The sequence below is a fragment of the Salvia splendens genome, chromosome 7 (genome assembly GCF_004379255.2).
Source record: "Salvia splendens isolate huo1 chromosome 7, SspV2, whole genome shotgun sequence".
In the NCBI taxonomy this organism is placed as follows: Eukaryota; Viridiplantae; Streptophyta; class Magnoliopsida; order Lamiales; family Lamiaceae; genus Salvia; species Salvia splendens.
Window position 1 is genome coordinate 831,217 of NC_056038.1, and position 15,252 is coordinate 846,468.

Genomic DNA, 15,252 nt, shown 5'->3' on the forward strand with positions numbered 1-15,252 from the left:
TTTTTACTCGGCATTTTACTTCTTTGCTTCACAAATCACAAGAATATTTTTATAAGTTTTAATTAAATAAAAAATATTACTCCTATTTGACAATAACGTAAATAATGGAGTAACTTACTGTTATATTTCACTGATGTACTAATAAATGAATTAAATTACTTGCAGAAAAAACAAACATTCAAGATTCGAATCAAATTAGTCATGATTAGGGCTAAAAGGATGGGGAATTAATGACAACCAACTTCTTGTCTACTCATATTTTGCAAATATTTATCTTTATTGTCGGCCGTGATGCTTTTTATTTTATTTATTAGGTTGATGTATAAATATTCAATCGTAATTATGGAATACAATTTTTAATATCGTAATAATATTATGATGTTGCAATTGATTTTTAAGATTATTATTATCAAAATTAGTTTCTTGGTAATCAAAGAGTTAGCTTGACACGTTGACTCTCACTTAAAGTCTTATGTATTTTCGCTATGATAGTATTATATCCAACCAGTCATGTCTCTCGTTATTGAAAAAATTAGGTTAAAAATTTTGATTTTAATTTATTTATATTTTACGTAGCGAATTTGTTGTTGAGACCGTCTAAGACTTTTTATAGTACTTATTTTTAAATTTTTTTCTCAAAGTACATGGTGGAGTATTTTGTTTATATTTTGGAAAGGCAATGGACATGTATAAGGTATATATATATATACATTAAAGGAGTGATCAATTGCTAACTCAATCTTTAATTGATAACTACAACTAATTTAGAATCATAAGATTTGTAGAGATCTAGTGGTCTATAAATCGTCATGTGTAAATTCGTTTTATTATTATTTAAATTTAAAAATATAAGAAAACTATCAAAATTAGGGTTTTAGATCAAAATGTCAATATAGTGTATTAAACATATCAATACTACTCATTAAATATGTCAACACAATTTAACATTGACATTGTATGTGTATTATATTGACATATTATGATAGTTACATTGACATTATATTGCATTTGAAAAATACAAAATTAGAGAAATTTTTTCAGTTTTTGACATCAGAACATATGTAAGTGATATCTCGTTAGAATCCGTATAAAATTATATTTAATTTGATATAAGTTGTATAAAAAATAATTTAAATTGATATAGTTAAAATCATTTAAAGTTTTTGAATATTTTTTAAAGTTATTTATAACTAACTTTTGGTCAATTGACATGAATACCCTTAATTGATGTTTTTTTGCATTGTATTGATACTCATGGATAGTTAATCTTGTTCCTTAATTTCACAATCTAATGTCTATTATTTAATTATAGTTAGCAATTTAAGGGTGAGTTAGCAATATAACACACTCATATGCACTCGTATAGTATCAACTTAACCTCTAATTTCTCGTTTATTACGAAGAAAAGCTTCGGTTTTCGAGCTCTTAGATTTGTTGGGCCAATCCATTATTTAAATCGCGGGCTAGACAATTTAAATCATGAGCTCTGTCTACGCATACTAATTATTTATAGGCTATAGATTAAAATAATGTTATTTGAATGTTTTGCTTTGTCCTTATAATCTCATCCTACTTCAATTATATAATTTACATTATTGATTCAATCCTAATATTTGATAAACCATCATTTTATTGAAGAATTTATATTTGGAGATCTAGGCCTCTTTCTTTGACGAATACTAAGATTATTCAAACTGCATTTACCCAGATAGTGAGATCAGTCAACGTTATTCAATTGATACTTCAAGTAATAATATTGATGTTGAATAATTCAAAGTAGACAAAATTGAACACAAGTTTGTTTGTCCCTCAAAATCGAAAAGTCACTTAGACGAACTGCAGGAAAATGATGTCTCCAAACGAAGGTGAATTTAATTGGTTCATGTATTAGATTCAACAAATTAGATAGGATTTAGTCTTTCAAGTATAGTTCAATTTGATAGCTTTGATTCAATATTTAACTTTGGGATACTACTCTATCACATACATTAGTTTTGTCTTCATATGTCCCGATAGCTTCACGTCTTGGTCCCTCGCGAGTAGTGACATAACTAATCTTTAGATAATATATGCTGATTTTAATTTCGGATAATTTCAAATCAATTTAATCTCAGTAATCAAATATCCAACGTTGAAAAGACAATGCTAACAGGCCTCTCACATGTGGTGAATTGATGCCAAGTCCTTAAGATTATTGAAAATGAACGAATTATTTTTTTTGAAATTTGTGTACATAAAACTTTAAATGAAAATTGAGACCTCAATGGAGTACATTTTAGCAATTGCACCATGTTGAAGTCATTTCCTTTCAAATGCTTAGATGGTCTAACGAAATTGAACATATAATCTGAAGTAGTGCATGCGTAGTTGTGTGTAAGATTCACTTATTGAACATGTATCGATATACTTTATCGTCCAAGCACAATATTGTGGGTCGTTGAGCACGCTGCAGCGTGAAAAGAACATGCAGCTGCTCCATTGCCCTTATCAGAACCAGTCAATGGTGCTATTTTAGTTTTGTAATAATTTCAGAAACCATATTTATACATATTGATTTTAGTCAAAGACAGCGAATAATTATCATGTGCCACGTAGCTTTACCATCTTTTTCCCCGATGCCCTCCAACTTTTTGACTTTTTCCTTTAATATCCATATTATTCTATGATTGAGAATCCAACGCAAAAACAACACAAGAATCCAAAGCCACTAAGAAATCAAAGTTGAAACATTCCACTTTCTTATTTTTCAGATTCTACCCCTACTCCTACCCAAATTTACAATAAACCCCCCAGCAACGTATTGGTAACTCTAATTTCATTCTTTTAGTCAACACCTCCAACAGCCTAGAAATTACAAAGAAAATATTCTACTTTCTTCTCTTGCATATTTCACCCCTACTCTTACCCAAATTTACAATAAAGCCCCTATAAATATATAGCTAAAGCTAACTCTGTTTCCTTCTTTCAATCAACCCATCGAATAACCTCGAAATAACTCATAATTTAAAGTATCGATTGCCCTTTTTTCCATTTCAGATAGACGAAGATCCTAAATAACAACATGTGACATTATTTGGTGAACGAATGAGCATTCACTTTTGCATTCTCCTGCTTCGCGGCCGGCGTGTGGCGGTGCTCCCACTCGTAGGTGACGATCACCGCCGTAGGATCGTCTCTCGCTCTTTCCACGTGTTTCCTCGCCGGACAGCCCTTCACCGTGCTGCACTTGTAGTACCCCCTAACAGATTTAGAGAGAGTTTGATTAGCAAAAACTGGCCGTTCAACTTTGTATAGTGTGAAGAATGATGAGTAGTGTTGTGTAAATCAAAAAATGGAAGGACGAGATTGAATTTTAAAATTTTGGTAATTAGTGAAGGTGCACGGTAGTTACCGTGGGTATGGCGAGCCTTTGATCGGCTTCTGGCCGTATTTCCTCCATGAATACTCATCGGCCGGAATATCGGAGGCTTTTGAGCTGATTGCCGGAACCCTAATTGTTGTCTTCACCCTATTTTTCCTGAAAATCAATGAATTTTTTCAATTCAGAGATTGAAACTCACGAAATTAACCGGATTTGTTGAATCGTTTCGAAATCAATAAGCGTACCTCTTTTTGCAATGGCAGCGGGAAGGATTGGTGGTTTTTCCGGAGGAGTTATCGTGTTCGCGGCATCTCTTCGCGGAGAGCGGCGGCTTAGGGGCGGAGAGCGGCGCCGTGCCGCTCTTACCGTTGGAGACGCTGCCTTCGCCGGTGATCATCGACGCGATTGAGCTCCCCGACGTCGACAAGCTCAAAACGTCGTCGCCGATCGTCTCCTTGGAGAGGTCAAGCTTCCGCGGAGGAGCAGCCGCGGCGGCGGGGGAATCGCCGAATAGGTTCAGCGTCTGGAGCTCGGAATCCTGAACCGGAGCTTGTGGCTGAGCTAGAGCGCGCCTGAACCGGGCGTGACCGGTCCGGTTCAGGTCTGAACCGGCCTTTTCCGAGCTCAGAAGCGTGAAAAACGATGGCTGGTTTTGGTGCGAAGCAGCGCGGATTAGTTGCTGCAGCGATTCCAAACCGGCGGGAGACGCTTCATGGAGCGGCGGCGCGTGGCTTTTGAGATTGCGGTAGCCGAGCAGATCGACGGCCATTTCTGCGGCGGAGATGCGGAGTTTTAATCTGCTGAAATCTGAGGATTTATTTTCACTGCGAATTTCAAAATGGAAGTGAAAAGAAAATGTGGGAAGCGGCTATATAAGGGGAAGACTGTGGACTTGTTGACGGGTTAGGCAGCCAGAGTCAAACTTTGAATACTTAAGATTAGGGCAAATTGAACTCGTAGATGTTCGTTTGTCTCCTAAATTTAAAAATAAGTCGAAAAAATATGAAGTTTGCAATTGTCTCGATCTTTATAGTAGATTGAGACTTGGTTATAAAGAAAAGAATAATCCTCATAAAATAACATGTACAGTATTCTAATAATCTCTATGAGATTTTTTGATATTTTACATAATCTTCTATGGATCTAATCCTTATTTAACCATAGCACACATATTATACTATATTACATAGTTGAAGTTATATTCTACAAAACAATGTCATACATATTTTATGTATAAATTGTGACATCATTTAATTTATCGATTATGATTGTTCACGTATGATTTTTCAGCCGACACATTAGTTAAAATTTCATATGAATGATTCCGAATTTCGTTATGTTTCATATAATTATAAGACCAATTAAAATTTGATCAAAATTCCTCCTTTTTAAAATTTACCCAATAAAAATCCAATTTCACGATGATCATATATTTATATAATGTTACATTCAAAACCTCAATATCAATAAGAGACTTTAGTACTAATAAATTAGTGTATTTAAATCAAAAGAATCAAATAAATTAAGAAAATATTGAGAACTCTTTATATGCAATGAACAAGTTTATTACTTGCAAGATACATTATTACTGCTATTTAATTTCACACTTTACAATTCCAACTAAATTAAAAAAAAACTCTAGTACTTACATGCAATGAACATTATTACTTTCGAAAATACATTACTTATTATTTACTTTCACACTTTTCAATTCCCATACTACAACTAAAGCTCTTTATATTATTTGTAAAACTGTTTCAAATTAAAACTTGAAATTAGTAAACAAAGACTCATAAAATTTGGTCATCCAATTAACAGTGAATTAACTTAAATATTTAGATAAGTGCAATGTGTGTTATGAAAGTATGCAAAAGATCGATGATGACAACCATGCGAAAAAGAAAGAACACTAGAGTTTTACGTGGTTCGATCGTAAGATCTACGTCCACGGCCAAAGGCAATATGATTCAGTATATTGAGAAATATGCAGAGATTTACAATCACTCAAGAACTCTCTCCAAGAACTCAACACCTCTAATCTAATTCTAAACCAAGAACTAATCAAGTGATAGTTTGGAGACTCTTTTCTTGAATATCGAAGTAGCTGATTAACTATTTCAGATGCAGCCTTCGTCTGCTTTATATCAGTCCCTTCATCCTCCAACGGCTCTCTTGAGATGTTAGTCATCAAATCAGTTATAACTGTTCCAACGGCTACTTCCCGTTTCTTGGTTTGCATCAACATGCCGAAGTGCTGCATGATGCCGAAGTGCTGCATGATGCCGAAGCTCAGTAAAATGCCGAGCTCAATGAAATGCCGAGCTCAATAAAACGCCGAGCTCAATAAAACGCCGAGCTCAATAAAACACCGAGCTCAATAATATGCCGAGCTCAATAATATCTTGAACGAGCTCAACCTCTAACAAATCTGCAGCTGTTGAGAATGACATTGATTTTAGCTTGCTGCATCCATCGGTGATTGTGAGATTATACTCCAACAAACTCCACCTTAATCTCAGAATCAACAATGAATCATAATCCTCTGACAAAACCTCAAACTCATCACTCCACAAGTCCCACCAGCCCCAAGCAGTATTTAAACTTCATGGCTGGCAACGGCTTTGTCAACATATCAGCCGCATTATGCTCAGTAGATATTTTCACCATCTTGACTTCACCTCTCTGTATTTCATCCCTTATGAAGTGCATCCGCACATCTATGTGCTTACTTCTTTCGTGAAACACTTGGTGTTTGGCAAGGCATAAGGCGCTGCTGCTGTCACAGTTTATCTCCACTGTATCTTGCTTCTCCCCAAAATCTTCTAGGATTCCCTTCAGCCATATTGCTTCTTTCACAGCCTCTGTCATTGCCATGTACTCAGCTTCCGTAGTAGATAAAGCAACCACATGTTGTAATCCAGATTTCCAGCTTATAGCAGTGCCATTTAGGGTGAACACATATCCAGTTTGAGATCTCCTATTATCTCTATTTGATGCATAATCAGAATCGCAAAACCCCACCAGTGCTCCACCTTGATCCTTACAATCTGCTTTGTACAACAGACCATAATCTGAAGCACCCTTCAAGTATCTGAGCAACCACTTCAATGCTATCCAATGCTCTCTCCCATGGTCTGACATAAATCGGCTAGTAATACTTATAGCCTGAGCCAAATCTGGCCTTGTGCATAGCATTGTGTACATTATGCTTCCTATGATGTTTGCATAAGGTATCTTGCTCAGCTCTCTCCTCTCTGAGTCATTCTTTGGTTTCTGATCCATGCTCAACTTAAAGTGAGCAGCCAATGGTGTAGAGACAGGTTTGAAGTCATCAGCCTGAAATTTCTTCAAAACTCTCTGGATGTAATTCCTCTGCAACAACCTGAGCTCTCTCTTTGGCCTATCCCTCAGTATATCCATGCCAAGGATTCTCCTTGCATTTCCAAGATCCTTCATTTCAAACTTGGATTCCAGTTCAGCCTTGATTCTCTCAATCACTCCCAGATCTGCTCCTGCCACAAGCATATCATCAACATACAAAAGTAGAAAAGCAATTGGTACACCATTCCTTTCTCTGATGTAAACACAGCTATCATACTGCGATTTTCTGAAACCAATACTCATCATATGCTCATCAAACTTGAGATACCACTGCCTACTACTTTGCTTCAATCCATACAAACTTCTCTTGAGCAAACACACTTTGTCTTCATTCCCAGCCTCCATGAACCCCTCGGGTTGATGCATATATATTGTTTCTTCAAGTTCACCATGCAAGAAGGCTGTCTTGACATCGAGTTGGTGTAACTCCCAATCATACTTTGCAACAAGAGCAAGCAATATCCTGATGGAACTGTGTTTTACAACCGGAGAGAACACATCATTATAATCAATCCCCTCTTCTTGAGTGAATCCTCTAGCAACAAGCCGTGCCTTAAACCTGACACTTTCAACTTCACCAACTTCAATCTTCATCTTGAAGATCCATTTGCAGCTAATAAGCTTTTGGGTCCCTGGATTCTTCACCAAAATCCAAGTATGGTTTTTGAGTAGTGACTGGATCTCTTCTCTCATAGCTGCAAGCCATTTCTCCTTTTCCTTACTCGACATAGCTTCAGCATAGGTGGATGGCTCTAAGCACTCCAATACCTCAGCAACACAGAGAGCAAAAAAACTCATCTCATAATCACTGAACCTGGCTGGCTTTCTGATCTCTCTTCTGTTTCTGTCCCTGGCTATAATATGTGATCTCTGATCATCATCAATCTGATCTTGTTGCTGGGGTTGCTGTGGACTTGAAGCTTTATGGGAGCTTGAAGCTCCACCTCCATTCTGATCATCTGGATCACTAGGTGGTGGCTGGCCATGCTGAACTTCTTGATCAATAGATATTCTTTCACCCATCTGATCCTCAGTCTTCAAGAATGGCATATGATGCTCATGGAAGACCACATCTCGGCTCACAATTATCTTCTTGTTCCCCTCTTCAGTGCACCACAACCTGTACCCTTTTACTCCATGTTGGTAACCAACCATCACACATTTCTGAGCCCTTGCATCAAGCTTTCCCTGCTTGCAGTGGGCATATGCTCTACAACCGAACACCTTGAACTGATTGTACTCTCTATCTCCACCATACCATCTGACATCTGGGATTTCATTTCCTATAGCTGATGATGGAGAATTGTTAATTAGCACTGCAGCAGTACACACTGCCTCCCCCCAGAACATCTTTGGCAAGCCTGATGACAAAAGCATGCATCTGACTCTATCGAGGAGTGTTCGGTTCATTCTTTCAGCAACTCCGTTTTGTTGCGGATTGGCCGGGACTGTCCTATGCCTTTGTATCCCATTTGATTTGCAGAAAGACTCAAAATCTTCAGATAAGAACTCCAGCCCGTTATCAGTCCTCAAGCACTTGAGAGTGGTGGATTTCTTTAGCTTCATCTCTGTGCACCATTCTCTGAATTTTTCAAATGCTTGTGACTTCTGCTTTAGGATGTATATCCAGACTTTTCTGCTATAATCATCTATTATCGACATGAAATACCTGCCTCCTCCCATAGAAGCAGGCTGAGCTGGACCCCATAAATCACAATGCGCATAGTCAAGAGGTAATTTGGAGGTGTGTTTACCAGCCTTGTATGGTAGCTTCTTGCTCTTTCCCAGAGCACAGTGTTCACATTCCTTGAACCTCTGATCACTTCCAGCCGGAATGACCCCTTTCTGGATCAGTTCTCTCATCCCACTTTCTCCAAGATGGCCGAGCCTCTTGTGCCATAGACTCATATCAGAGTCCTCTGCAAGATTCACTGAAGCAACAACAGTTTCTGCTACTAGATAGTATAAACTGTTTCTTCTCTCAGCAATCAGCAAGATTTTTCCATTAAGTGAGACATTCATATATCCCTTTTCAGAAGAAAACCTGAAACCTCTAGATTCAAGCATGCCAAGTGAAATCAAATTCCTCTTAATCTCAGGAATGTACCTGACTTGAGTAAGCAGTTTTGTTGATCCATCATGAGCTCTCAATCTGATATCTCCAATGCCTTTGATGTAGCACATCTGATCATTCCCCAACATTACTGACCCGGTTGCCTCAGAAAGGTTTTCAAACCAAGCTTTGTTGGAACAAATATGAAAGCTGCACCCGGAGTCCATTATCCAAGAACTCTCTATCCCACCACTCACCACATTCATGATCTGGGGTGGATCTGTGTCTTCTGCAAGATCAGCCTGATTTTGGGTAGCCTTCTCTTCGTTTTGCTTCCTTTTCCACGAGTAGCAATCCCTTTTGAGATGCCCAGGTTTCTTGCAGTAATGACAGCTTCGCTTCTCCTCATTTTGCTTCTGATACTTAGGCTTTTGATTCTGATTGAATTTCTTTTTCTTGCCTTTGAAAGCCTTTACATTCAAGGCTTGACTGCCACTTCCTTCATTTGTCGTCGAAGAGTTCTTTTCCAGATCCTTTGATCGAAGAGCACACTGAACTTCTTCATATGTGATGCCAGATTCTGCATTCCGGCCAAACAGCATTGCATCTTTAAGATGCTGGAATGTTTTGGGAAGAGCGTTCAAGAGCAAGATGGCCTTGTCTTCATTCTTCATGGGGCCATCTACATTCTCCAAATCATCCAGATTCTTGCTGAAATCATCAATCTGCTCTGCGAAGGGTCGGTCTTCAAGAATCTTGTATGAAAAGAGGCGCTGCTTCATGTATAGGCGATTAGCAAGCGACTTGGTCATGTACAGCGCTTCGAGCTTCGTCCATACCCCATGCGCTGTGGTTTCCTTCGCAACCTCGCGCAACACCTTGTCCGTGAGATTGAGAATAATGGCGCTATGGGCTTTCTTGGCAATCTCAGCCTTCTTCCTCACGCTCTTCTCATCGAGATCTTCTTTTTCTTTCCCCTTCGGATCAATTGGCTCGATTGCTTCATCGAGCCCTTGCTGGATCAACAGAGCCTTCATCTTGATCTGCCACAGACCAAAGTCATTCTTCCCCGAGAATTTCTCCGCTTCGAACCTCGTCGTCGCCATCGATATCAACTCCGATTGCGTTTCCCACAGACGGCGCCACTTGTTATGAAAGTATGCAAAAGATCGATGATGACAACCATGCGAAAAAGAAAGAACACTAGAGTTTTACGTGGTTCGATCGTAAGATCTACGTCCACGGCCAAAGGCAATATGATTCAGTATATTGAGAAATATGCAGAGATTTACAATCACTCAAGAACTCTCTCCAAGAACTCAACACCTCTAATCTAATTCTAAACCAAGAACTAATCAAGTGATAGTTTGGAGACTCTTTTCTTGAATATCGAAGTAGCTGATTAACTATTTCAGATGCAGCCTTCGTCTGCTTTATATCAGTCCCTTCATCCTCCAACGGCTCTCTTGAGATGTTAGTCATCAAATCAGTTATAACTGTTCCAACGGCTACTTCCCGTTTCTTGGTTTGCATCAACATGCCGAAGTGCTGCATGATGCCGAAGTGCTGCATGATGCCGAAGCTCAGTAAAATGCCGAGCTCAATGAAATGCCGAGCTCAATAAAACGCCGAGCTCAATAAAACGCCGAGCTCAATAAAACACCGAGCTCAATAATATGCCGAGCTCAATAATATCTTGAACGAGCTCAACCTCTAACAAATCTGCAGCTGTTGAGAATGACATTGATTTTAGCTTGCTGCATCCATCGGTGATTGTGAGATTATACTCCAACAATGTGATTACATGAATCTTGCCTACTTTATTTGTTAGTAATATAATCTAACTTTAAGTAATAAAGCTTGACTTAATGGGACACCTAATACATCTTAAGGCTGACTAACTAAGCTTTTACGTAGACCCATAAACCGTGATCATTACATCTTCTTTGAACCGTAGGATCAATTGAGGCAGATCGAATGGTCAATATTCAGTCAAATGAGTTTTCTACGGCCCATGTTACACTCTAACCGCGGGTGTATCATTGTCATGCCACTTCAACTTGCGATGTGACGCCACGTGGACTTCAATGGAATTTTTTGTTTTTATAATTGAATGTAGTTAGTCAAAATAAGGCTAACCGGATTATCAGGACAGAAAATAAGAGCATCGACAACGCAAATGATTCTCACTTTATGGCGTGTGCGTACTATGGCGTGCCTCGTTGGAGGCGAATGCTTCACCAATGCGTACTACGGCGGGCCTAGTTGGAGGCGAATGCTTCACCAGTTTTGCATGTCATGGCGTGTTTTTGTCTATTAACTAAGCTTTCTTCACCGAATTTTTATAGAGTTAACATAAGTAATTTCAAAATAAGTCTTGAGATCTAAAAAAATTACCAAGGAAAGTGCATACACTGTGAACATAGTTGTGGGTGTTGATGACATGTAAAGTATGTGTGATAAAGATGAATAGTGCAAACGAAATGCATAAAGTCATAAACAATGTTATGCTTTGTGGATAATCTAATACTCCATCCGTCCAATAATAGATGTCACACTTTCCTTTTTGATTTGTCCCATAAAAAGATGTCACATTTCCATTTTTGAAATAAGTTCTCTCTCTACATTTCCATTTTTGAAATAAGTTCTCTCTCACATGAATATAAAAATTATATTTTCTCTTTCTATTTAACACACAAAATAAAACCTCTTAAAATCGCATGCCATCTCACAAGTGTGACATTTTTTATGGGACAGAGGGAGTACATGCTATTCCGTATCATATTTATTTCATTGCTAGTATGTTTGGGATGAGCCAAAATTCAATATTTGGTATATAAACAAACTATTTGGACTGACCACAAATATAAACCCTGACTCAAAAAAATATGCCCATATATCACACCATTATGTAATTCTTTCTAAACCTGATAGGAGTATATAATTGCAATTTAAATCTCATATTTTAATTTACTCCATTGTCATTTATCATTTGAACTTTTATCAATTTCATCATCAAGCATTTGTAGTAAATGAGTGATTAGTTAGTAATTTCATCATCAAGCATGTATAGTAAATAGAGATAAAATGATATTATAGAGATATCTATATTTTGTAGTTCCAAATCATGTGAAAATAGAGATAAAAAATGAAATTTACAACAAATTAAAAGACTGATACCGCATATTAATTGATCCTCTAATTGAACATTTGAACTTAACCCAAGATCCAAAAATTTTAATTTAGATTTAAGTTACGATTATCTACTTCATACATTAATTATTCCCACAAAAAATCATTCGAGGGTAGTAAAGTAATTTAAGTGACCAAGTACCTCCTTAAAACGGAACAACGCCTAAAATCATAACTCATCAGCCTTCCACAGCAGCTAGGTTTTTTCTAGAACAAAATTAGGGTTTCAGGTGCGCTCTGTTCAATTTTCCGATGAATTGTAAACTATGTTGTTATTGTATTAATTGATTGAGAAACTATGTGTATTATATATAGTTTAATTATGTTCATCTACCCGATTGTTTTCTGTCAACGGATTTTGAATATTTAACCTGTTTTCGTTGCCCCTTTTCAAGTACGATTGCTAGCTTATCCGTCTGGTTTTCTTTTCATAGTGTATGATTTTGTATGTGATTCTAAAGTATTAATCCTCTGTCCGTGTGTTTTTAGGATCTTCTTCCCCAAAATCTTTAATTCAAGATGTCTAGGGTTTACATCGGGAATTTGGACCCCCGAGTCACTGAACGAGAACTTGAGGATGAATTTCGCGTATTTGGAGTTATTAGAAGGTAAAGTGCAATATATTGTTTGCTGGCAAATTTCACGATACCAATTTGCAGCTAACCACAAGGATTTCAGTGTTACTAATTGTATTCGTTTGTAGTGTATATTGTGTTGACCTGCATCTTAACCAGATGTGAAGGTCATTTCTTCTGAAAGGGATAAAATATCTTGATGCTACTGTTTTAAATGTCTTCTGCAGTGTTTGGGTTGCCAGAAGACCCCCTGGTTATGCTTTCATTGACTTTGATGATCGCAGGGATGCCCAAGATGCAATTAGGGACCTTGATGGTGAGCTTATGATACATTTTTTTCTTGTGAAAGAGTATGCATCCTTGATTTTGGAATTTGCATGAGTTGAACTTGCCATTCTCACTCGAACATCATGCCTGACAATGCATGATGTATCTTACTTTGCTCAATGAGCTCCCCTCTTTTGTCAGTTAAATTTCCCATATGGTGTGGTTATATTGTTTTTTTCTGGAACAGGTAAAAATGGCTGGAGGGTTGAGCTATCACACAACTCTAAAGGCGGAGGTGGAGGTGGAGGTGGAGGCAGCCGTGGTGGTGGTCGCGGTGGACGCTCTGGTTCTGATTTGAAATGCTATGAATGTGGTGAGCCTGGTCATTTTGCTCGTGAGTGCCGAATGAGGGGTGGTTCTGGAAGGCGCAGGAGCCGTAGCCCTGTTGCTAGATATCGCCGTAGCCCAAGCTATGGTCGAAGGTAAGTCTGAGGTCAAAATTTGGGAGATGAGAGAGAATGGAATTGTTTGGTTAACCACTCTTAATTGTAAGTTGTCATTATGAACTATTCTAAATTGATGCTGTTTCTCTGCTGGCATAGGAGTTTAAGTCCTCGTGCCCGCTCACCTCGTCGTCGCAGTTTGTCTCCAAGGCCCCGCAGCTACAGCAGATCGCCTCTGCCTTATCGTGGACGAGATGAAGTGCCATATACCAATGGGTATAGTCTTGTTTCATTCATCATGATTCTTTCTGTTAGGCTTATTAATTTAGAGGATCTTCCTAGTTTGATATATGTATCTAAATACTTTAGTTGGGTTCTTGTTAAGCATTACTGGATTCTCCAGGAAACCTGATATTTTTGGTGATACAATATATACTTTTATTGTATTTTTAACGTGTTTAATATGTTAATATTGTTAATTTATTTTGTGCTGCATGGCTTATATCCGCAGAAATGGTATCCGAGACAGGCGTAGGAGCAGAAGCTGAGCTAGGATGTTATATGCACTTTTGAGTCTCTTCTGAAGTTCTTCAAGTTGTGTTTACTGTGCTTGGACTTATTTACGTCTTAGTTAAGATGGGTGACGCCCTTGGGTTTCGACTCCTGGATTTGGTTGTGTGATTTCTATTTAAGTAGTAAGTTTGTCACTTTAACCTTATTGTTGCCTTATCGTTTTCCCTCTATACGTATGGACCTTCTTATAATGTCTTATATTCGGCTCTGATGTTGCTAGTTGATAGCTTATCATTATAATTATATTAAAGAACACTGCTAAAAGTTTATGGTTTTGTTTTCTGTGTCGAGGTGTCTGCCTGCTACTGCTTCATTGGTTTTGTACATCTGCACTTGTGGTTTCGTCCTTCTATGCCCTGCTGTGGGATCTTCAATTTGAATTATTGTGGATCCCAGCTGGCTACTCTGCTAGATGCTACTTTTCATTGCTTTCTGCAGCTAAGATGCGTCTCTCCTCAATATTTATTGTTTTGTAGAACTCCACTTGTGGTTTTGACCTTCTCTGCCCTGCTGTGTGATCTTCAAATGTGAATGATTGTGGATCCCGTTGTAGAACTTCACTTGTGCTTTCAATCTTCCCTGCCCTGCCCCGCCCCGCCCCTGTCCTGCTGTGGGATCTTCAATTTAAATGATTGTGGATCCCGGCTGGTTACCCTGCTAGATGCCTCTACTTTTAATTGCTTCTCTGCGGCTAAGATGCGCCTCTCCTCAATAAATACGGTATTTGATTAGATTTAAGGATGGTGGTCGGCTTCACATGCTTCTGGCAGGTATTTAATCTACTATGTGGAAGTCGGCATTTAACTTGATCCTTAATACTGCTCTAAATGATAGTGCATCTTTTTATCAGCATGAATTCATCCCTAAGTATTTAGTTGATATTTCACGAGTTGGAAGCAAGGAACTAGGTAAATTACCATCCCTTTTTAACATAATTTGGTGTGGGAGAGTCTGAACTTCAACTTAACTTCTTGTGCATATTCCTTGCAACCTTTTATTGACATAAGATCTATAGGCTATAGATGCTGTGATAAATGCATAACGAACCCATCTCGAGCATTTGTGTGTAGCGATTAGGATTTTGGTTTGTTCTTGTCAAATTCATTTGAATCAGGGCCTGATGGTATCTGCAATGATCTATCGAGGCAGTTTGTCTTCGTTATGATCGTCATCTACTTTACTTCTGGCTGGATAGCTCATCTTCGAATGCTTTTCAATCGATGACATAAATTCTGAATAGGCCTCTAGAAGGCAAAGTTTTCTGCTGTGAATTTTTAGGTGTGTTTTGAGGATTTGAGAGAATAATTTGTATTTTATACATATGAAGTTAATGAAATATACTCCTACAAGATATGTGATTCGAAACATGCGTGCCTATGTTTTAATTGACCATCTTTATTTTGGCCA

At 38.0% G+C, this 15,252-nt stretch overlaps 2 protein-coding genes across 4 annotated transcripts; one reads left to right on the forward strand and one right to left on the reverse strand.

Annotated features, from left to right (window-relative positions):
- Positions 1-2,684: 2,684 nt before the first annotated feature.
- LOC121811250 (probable WRKY transcription factor 11) lies at positions 2,685-4,274 on the reverse strand. The gene is made up of 3 exons (XM_042212069.1): positions 3,607-4,274; positions 3,392-3,517; positions 2,685-3,238 (listed from the first exon to the last, which is right to left on the reverse strand). Exons 1-3 carry the CDS (start codon positions 4,128-4,130, stop codon positions 3,070-3,072), a joined length of 819 nt encoding a protein of 272 aa, XP_042068003.1. The 5' UTR covers positions 4,131-4,274; the 3' UTR covers positions 2,685-3,069.
- A 7,876-nt stretch (positions 4,275-12,150) lies between these two features.
- LOC121742717 (serine/arginine-rich splicing factor RSZ22-like) lies at positions 12,151-15,210 on the forward strand. 3 transcript variants are annotated; one of them, XR_006038089.1, is made up of 7 exons: positions 12,151-12,217; positions 12,477-12,595; positions 12,790-12,878; positions 13,077-13,311; positions 13,432-13,548; positions 13,784-13,967; positions 14,137-15,210. XR_006038089.1 is itself a non-coding variant. In XM_042135952.1 (6 exons), the coding sequence occupies exons 2-6, from the start codon at positions 12,507-12,509 to the stop codon at positions 13,818-13,820; spliced, it is 567 nt and encodes a 188-aa protein (XP_041991886.1). In that variant the 5' UTR covers positions 12,151-12,217; positions 12,477-12,506; the 3' UTR covers positions 13,821-14,043. The 3 variants fall into 3 exon arrangements, 1 of the variants encoding a protein (XP_041991886.1); XR_006038090.1 differs by having other exon boundaries at positions 14,322-15,210; XM_042135952.1 differs by lacking the exon at positions 14,137-15,210 and having other exon boundaries at positions 13,784-14,043.
- Positions 15,211-15,252: the final 42 nt, after the last annotated feature.

Coding starts and splice junctions, on each gene's coding strand:
- LOC121742717 (XM_042135952.1), top strand. CDS start 12,507: ATGTCTAGGGTTTACATCGGGAATTTGGACCCCCGAGTCACTGAACGA. Junction 12,879..13,076: donor TGCAATTAGGGACCTTGATG/GTGAGCTTATGA, acceptor TTTCTGGAACAG/GTAAAAATGGCTGGAGGGTT. Junction 13,312..13,431: donor AGCCCAAGCTATGGTCGAAG/GTAAGTCTGAGG, acceptor CTGCTGGCATAG/GAGTTTAAGTCCTCGTGCCC.
- LOC121811250 (XM_042212069.1), bottom strand. CDS start 4,130: ATGGCCGTCGATCTGCTCGGCTACCGCAATCTCAAAAGCCACGCGCCG. Junction 3,518..3,606: donor CGCTGCCATTGCAAAAAGAG/GTACGCTTATTG, acceptor ATTGATTTTCAG/GAAAAATAGGGTGAAGACAA. Junction 3,239..3,391: donor AAAGGCTCGCCATACCCACG/GTAACTACCGTG, acceptor TAAATCTGTTAG/GGGGTACTACAAGTGCAGCA.